At 51.6% G+C, this 7502-nt stretch overlaps 1 protein-coding gene across 3 annotated transcripts in view; it reads right to left on the bottom strand.

The window, feature by feature from the left end:
* Positions 1–2746: 2746 nt before the first annotated feature.
* Positions 2747–7502, bottom strand: part of MYH14 (myosin heavy chain 14) — an 86921-nt gene continuing 82165 nt past the window's right edge. For all 3 annotated transcript variants that reach the window (XM_012812557.2, XM_012812558.2, XM_023507863.1), the window contains exons 40-42: positions 6692–6800; positions 4112–4284; positions 2747–3600 (exon numbers count right to left, since the gene is read on the bottom strand). In XM_012812557.2, the coding sequence (XP_012668011.1) occupies positions 3447–3600; positions 4112–4284; positions 6692–6800 (436 nt within the window). In that variant the 3' untranslated portion in view covers positions 2747–3446. The remainder of the gene's footprint in view (positions 3601–4111; positions 4285–6691; positions 6801–7502) is intronic.

The raw sequence follows: 7502 nt of genomic DNA on the forward strand, positions 1-7502 counted from the left end.
CAATTTCAGCCTTTGGGATGCTCCAAATCCTTCCCACAACTCTTGACATTTCCTGGACACCGCAAACCCTCAGGCCTGCTCCCCCAGGCGCCCCCAAATTTCTAATATCAGACTCACCTGCCTGAGGTTCCCCTGAAGCTAGAGCTTTCAGGATAGGTTCAACTTGACTGCAATTCCAGGGAACCAGGCACCCCCTTTCTCACGCCTAGCCCTTCCTCCCACAAAGCCCTCTCCTTAAGATGGTGCCCCAAAGGTACCCTCGTCACGACACCAGTTTCCCAGGGGGTCATACTCCCATACACCCCTGGTGGTGTGATTTTGGACAAACACTTGTTTTCAAAGTTTTGTCTTTAATGTGCAAATTTTGCACAATAAGCCTGTAAGTCCCGGTATTGCTGCTCGGCCAGGACACCGTTTATTTAGGTTAAGTGTTTCCATTTAAAGTAGTCCACAAATGTGCCCGTATGGAGAAACGCTGGAATTATCTGAAGCTTTGGAAACAGCGACACACACAACCCCGCTGTCATCCCAGCCTTCCCTTCCCTGGCATTCCTTGCCCCACCACGCTCGCGGGTGGAAAATCATTTCTCACATCCCATCCTGGCTCAAGGATGCGCTACCTCCCCCAAGCCCAGGGACCACACTGGTCCCAGAATCCTTAGTGGACCCCCCGTTTTGGAGCCGGGGGCCCACGGAATTAGCAACCTTCCTCCCTCTGCTCCTACGGCCTCAGGAATCCCCTACTCCACCCGAGGGTGGTCGGGGACGTCACTGAGCGCGATTCTTGATGCAATGATTCCTATGCAAGGGGCATTTTGAGTCCCCCCATCCTTCCCTCGGACCCTAAGCCCTGGTGAACCAGGGGCGAGGGGGTGGGGCAGGTTCTGGTGGGGGCGGGGCAAAGGGCTAGGGGCTCCTGACACCAGGGTATGGGGGTGGGGACTGATTATATTGCCAAAGGGTTCAACTTCTTAAAAAAGCCCCCAGTTTCCCCTGACCCTAGTGAAAGCCGAATGGGGCGGGGAAAGGGGGTGAGGGTCTTTTCCAAAGGGTACTGACCTCTTCCCAATGTCTCCCACCTGCTCGCCAATCCGCCACACGTACCCAGCTTTTTAGTTCAGCTTTTAAAAATAACCACAATCATCATAAACGTCTACAAACATAATTCTTGTCCCTTTCCCTCCTCCCCCAAGTCAACAGTGTGGGATTCGGGGAGGGAGAGAGAGCAAGCTAAAGGGACTATTTTCAAGTCCGGCTCTCCCTTTTCCCCCCGGCCGCCAGGGTGCCTGCACCTATACGCATGCGCTGCATGACGCGCCCCCCACACGCATGTCGCACCCCTCCTGCGCTCCGGGAACGCACGGACACCGGGCAGGGGTCGGGACGATTGGGGAGGAATGAATGGCAGGGGGTCTTCCTGAGCTCAGCGGCTCACCCTCCCCAACACACACACACAGCAATAAGTTTCTCTCACTCAAACGTGGGCGGGGCGGGCCAGGCCTGTCAGTGACGAGGGGGCGCTCTCAGGGATGGGGGCGGGGTCCGGAGTCAGTGTGGGGAGGGGAGGTCTGCAAATCGTCCAACTCTGGTGCTAAAGGCGGGTCTTCTCAGCCCACCCGCAGGGAAGGGAGGGAGGGGTCGGCAGGCCTCTCCCCCAAGCCTCCCCTATGCCCACCCTGGGTGCATGAACCGCCCAATGCAGAAGCTGCCGCATGTCACCCCCCCCAAAGAAAAAGTGTCATGCCCCCTTCCCACCCACCCTCTCACTCTACCAAAATAAAAGTTTCCTTTTCATTTAAAAGTTGCCTCCTGTTTGTTGGGAAGGTCTTTTGATTGGGTGGAGGTACAGAGGAACTGGGACTTCATGAATAGGGCTATAGAGAAGTAACAAGGGTGTGGACTTTGGTGGTCCAGAGTCCGGTCTCTTGATCACCAGCACACACTGTATTTGGAGAAAGTGTCTGCCTCAGTCTCCATGATAGGTAAAGCGGGGATCAACACCTCTAACTGAAAAGTCTGGGAGAATGAGTTTGAGAAGCGCAGAGGCCCTAGCTGGGAGTGGCTAGTTCCCAGAAGAGTGCTGGCCCCTGGTCCCACTGTGGGCTCAGGGGCTGAGGATCCTATGTTCCATATTGCTGACTGTGAAGCCTGACTCCTGGGTTCAAACAAACCCTGTGTCTTCTACTTGGTAGTTATATGTCTTGGAGAAGTTGATTAGCCTGTCTGGACCTGTTCCTACCATTTTAAAAGGGTTGGAGGGGTGTCATTTATTCATTCATCAAATATTTCCTGAGTGCTGGGCACTATTCTAGGTGCTGGAGAGCAGTGAAATCCCTACCTGTAAGATGGTGCCTAAGGATGAGACAAATGTGCTCAGCATAGCACCCAGCACATATGGTCACTGGTCACTGCTGTTTTTGCAAAGACTTGAGAATTGGCTGGAGTGCAGCACCCCTCTGGCACTGACTTATTGGGGGTCTTGGGAGTCAGGGACAACACTACTCTGAGACTCAATTTCCTCATTTGTATAATGGTGGGAATATCTCCATTATAGTATATTGGGGGTGAGGAGAAATGACTTATTTCCCCTTAAGTACCAGTTCCTAGGAGGTCCCCCATACGCTGGCACAGCTATGCTTAGAACCAGCAACTACCCACCTGCTACCCCAGCAAGCTGAAGAAGCCCATGGCCATCCCTCCTCAGTAGCCCTCCCCACCAGAGACCCCTTGCAGGAACACACACAGCCACTGTGAAAGGTCCAGTTGGGGGCTGGAGTTTATTTCTGCCAGAGCCTGATGGCTGGGAGGATAAGAGAGATTCCTCTAGTCCTCCAGTGAAACTCCAAACCATGATCACATGAGAGCAACCAGAAGGGAGGGGAGGGTCAAGCATGGGGCAGGAGGGAAGTGAGAGGGGTCCCCTCGTCCTGCCCCTTGCAAGGGTTCAAGACTGGTGGAGGCTTCACTCAGAGGTTCTAGGGGTAGGAGCAGAAATGGGGGAAGGAGTGTCTACATGGAGATGCAGGAGAGAGTAAGAGAATCCTAGAGAGAAAGATGCAGAAAAAGAGAGATCTAAGGAGAAAGACCAAGTGGTGGGGGTGGGAGGGAGAAGCAGAGAAAATGGGAGCTTGTTTTGCTCCATATATATATATATATATATATATATATATATATATCATTAATAACTGAAGATGGAGAGCCGACTTGTCAGCTATACCCAATTTCCTCACAAGCCAGAGAGCTCACTCCTCTGTGTTTAGGGGTCACTGGTTGATGGGAGGTCTCAGGGGGCCCAGGGTGGGGTTGATAAATGCTAAAGTGCCAGAGGGTGGCACCATTTCCAAAGTGCAAGAAGTCAGAGGGGGGTTCCTGGGACAGGTGCCCAAGGGGGCTGGGAGGAAGGGACCTGGGCCCAGTCTGTTAGTGTATCTAGGGGTAGGGTGGGGTCACTGGGGCTGGGCTGGTGGGGACCCCTCTGGTTCCAGGGCTGGTGGCCCAGACCCAGGCTCTGCCTCCTCGGCCTCCTCGTCGGATGCCACGCCCTCCTCTAGTCGGAAGACCTGCCGCACCGTGCGGGTGGTGAAGGTAAGAGGGCCGCGTCTGTGAGAATCAGAGAACAGGACACAGAAATGAAGTGGTGGGGGATGGGGAGAGAGAGAGATGGTGGGAGAAATATATGGAGAAAGAGAGAGAACAAAATGGAAGGAAGACAGAGAGATGCAGAGGGGCCAGAGAGATTGAGGGACAGAAAGATGGGGGAATGGGAGGGATGAAGATTTGGGGGGACAGAGATGGGGGAGAAAGATTGGGGGAGCAGAGAGACAAAGGCACAGAGAGAGATGGGGAATGGATAGAAAGATGGAAGTACAAAATGAGAAAAAGGAAGGGCACAGAGATGAGACCAAGAGAGAGAAATAGGGGTGAGAAGGGAAGTTACCTGAATCTGGCTATTCCCAAACACATCTGTTCCCATGCCCCCACATACCCATGGACCCATTTACTCCTCTTGCTGCCCCTGACAAGGCCTTGGCCGTGCATTCCTGGGGTTTATGGAATGAAGGTATTGCCCCCCCCTCCCCCGCCATCAGGCATATGTGTGGGGCAGTCGTACCGAAGCCGGTTCCTCAGCGTGGTCACCTCACGATTCATTGACTCAGCAGACTCTGTGACATCCTCTAGCTCACGCTGCAGCCTCCGGCGGCCGGCCTGAGCCCGGGATGCCTCCTCCTCAGCCTCCTCCAGCTGCCGCTTCAGCTGTTTCACCCGAAGGTTTCCCTTCTCCATCTTGGTGGGAGCAGGGGGACTGGGTCATATCTCCAGGTACTGCTCTCACCACACCCTTCCCCGATAGCCCACTAATCCTCAGCACCATCCTGCCTGCCCCCTGACTCTCTCTGACTTGTCACCTGCTCTCAGTTTAGGCCTTGTACTTTTCTCCTAAGACCCTCACACCAGCCTCCACCCTGGCCTTCAGAATCTCCTTTGCAGCCCATTCCTCAGGTGCTCTCAGAGGGGTCTTTCTATACCTAGAGTTGACCTTGTCCCTTCCTGCTCACAACTCTCTCATGGCTCCAAGTACCCCTGGGACAAGGTTCCAGCCCCTCAGCCTGGCATTCCAGGCCCTGCAGGATCTTACTCTTATCCACTTATCTTATTTTTCACATAAGCCCACTATCCAGACGAACTTCACTAAGATCCTCCCCAGATCCTGCCGTCTAGTTCTCTAGGGGGGAAGAGGGAAGACCAGACCTCATTTATTATTACACCATTCTTCTATTCAGCCATACTGGTCTGATTTTTCATTTGAACTCACCAAGATGATATCCATACTTAAGGCCTTTGCACTCACTACTCCCTTTGCCCGGCTTCTCTTCAATCCAAACTCAGGTTTCAATTCACTAATCTATACTTTTTTTTAAGAGACAGAGTCTCACTTTGTCACTGTTGGTAGAGTGCAGTGGCATCACAGCTCACAGCAACCTCTAGCTCTTGGGCTTAGGTGATTCTCTTGCCTCAGCCTCCCAAGCAGTTGGGACAACAGGCGCCCGCCACAATGCCTGGCTATTTTTTGTTGTTGTTGTTGCAGTTTGGCCAGGGCTGGGTTTGAACCCGCCACCCTTGGTGTATGGGGCTGGTGCCCTACTCACTGAGCCACAGGTGTCACCTGAGGTCTCATTTCAACTGTCACCTCCTCAAAGAGGTCTTTCTGACCTCCCAATCTAAAGAAGATAGATTCCATAATCCTGTGTCTCTCTTATCATTTTTTCCTTCTTCATAGCCCTGTCACAATCTATAATTATCATCATTTGTGGGTTTACTATGACTTTTCCTATGCTGAAAATATGAGCTTCATGTTGGAAGGAACCTCCTCAATCTCATCACATCCATGTACCTAATACCTACCATAGTTGCTGGCACGCTCAATAATTGTGGAATGAATGATAAATAGAGCATGGCTGAGCTTTTAAGGGCACAGGAACTCTGTCTAGCCAGAGAAACCTGGAATTTGATTCAGGCTATCTCTACCTACAAACTCCATAACTTTGATGCAAATTATATCTCCTCCTAAAGTTTCAGAGTCCTCACCTGTGAAAACATACAAGTGTGTATCTTTAAAAAGCAGTTGCCTGTAACACAATAACTGCTCGATAAATAATTAAGAGCACAGACTGAGGTTTGAACCCTGACCCCACCTCTTACCACCTAAATAACTTTGAGGAAGTTACTTCACCTGAATAAGAGGGGAAATAAGAGTACTTATACCTCATAGGGTTATTATTATTATTTTTTAAATTTGAGACAGAGTCTCACTTTGTCATCTTTGGTAGAGTTCCGTGGCGTTACAGCTCACAGCAATCTCAAATTCTTTGGCTTAAGCAATTCTCTTGCCTCAGCCTTCCAAGTAGCTGGGACTATAGGTGCCTACCACAGTGCTCAGCTATTTTTAGAGACGAGGTCTTGCTCTAGCTCAGGCTGGTCTTAAACCTGTAAGCTCAGGCAATCGACCTGCCTTGGCCTCCCAGAGTGCTAGGATTATAGGCATGAGCCACTGCGGGCCCTCATAGGGTTCTGATATGTACTACATGTAAACTTTACCCTGAATGATATTATTATTATTATTTTGAGACAGAGTCTCATTATGTCGCCCTCAGTAGAGTGCTATGGCGTCACATCTCACAGCAACCTCAAACTCTTGGGCTTAAGCAATTCTCTTGCCTCAGCATCCCAAGTAGCTGGGATTATAGGCACTCACCACAACGCCTGGCTATTTTTTTGTTGTAGCTGGTTAGCTGGCCCAGGCCAGGTTTGAACCCGCCACCTTCGGTGTATGTGGCTGATGCGTAACCACTGTGCTACAGGCGCTAAGCCCCCAAATGTTATTATTAATGTTAACATTATCTATTGTTATTTAGTCCTGGTCTGGCTTTGGGGTAGTGTTTAACGTTTTCTCTCATCTTGGAAGGGGTCCCTACCAGGGCCCTTCCTAGAAGCCAGAATTTATAGACTGCAGTAACTGATTCTACCCTCTGCTGATGTGCTAACCCCCAGGATGGTATCTACACTCAGCTGCAGTCCTGGACTAGCAGGTTGCTTCTTGCAATGGGCACTCACTGCCTCCAGAGATGGACGGTGCTATTTCTCAGCCTGTGGTCACATTTCTCACTGCTCCTTAATGATGTCAGCTGCTTACCTGGTCCCGGAGCTGGTCAGCCACCCTCCGCTCCTCTTCCACCTGGAGTACCACCTCTTTAAGCCGCTTCTCAGCTCTGCGCACCAGTTTGCCAGAGAGGATACGCTCTCTGAAGACAAGGTGGAGGAAGAGTCTCAGTTGAGGCATTCAACCTGGGGTTCTGTCCCCATAACCTTTTCCCGCGGCTGTCATCCTGTTCTTGGACTGGCTTTTTCCCTCTTTCCTGTCAACTGAGTCCCACAGTTTATTCAGCCAGATCCTGCCACTCAGGCTCCCTTTTCCAGGGCATCTATGTCCCTGCCTTCTACTGTGATACCTGAGTTCCTTAAAATGTCTCCTGGGATACTGTGATTTATAATAAACACATACTGTATTTTCTGTGTATAATGCACATTTTTGAAGAAAAATAAGGATGTGTAGTATACATTGGGTAGTACAGCTCGGGAGTTGGGGAGCCCAGTGGGCCTCCCGAGGCTGCTGTACCCTCCCACCTGGGCTTGCTGGGCACATGGAATTCTAGTCTGGAAAGATCAGGGATCTGATGAGAGTGGGTTAGAGCAGCCTCTGCCAAGTGCCATGATCAAGGGAGGAAGCAGCGGTGGGGCTAGGGAGGCTGGCGAGGTGCACGATAGCCATGTAGGGTGAGGGCCGAAGCCTAGCAGCACAGAGGGAACTGGGAGTCCTGTGCAGGCCTCAGGGACCCACCTGGCAGCTGGTGGGCTGAGCAGCCTCAGAAGCTCCTGCCCTGCCAGACACATGTGGCCATCTTGGCTGTGGCCCCTGATATGGCAGGGAAGGGAAGGGCTTCCAA

Source organism: Otolemur garnettii, unplaced genomic scaffold (genome assembly GCF_000181295.1).
Source record: "Otolemur garnettii isolate 467f Iridium unplaced genomic scaffold, OtoGar3 scaffold00211, whole genome shotgun sequence".
NCBI classification, from domain to species: Eukaryota; Metazoa; Chordata; class Mammalia; order Primates; family Galagidae; genus Otolemur; species Otolemur garnettii.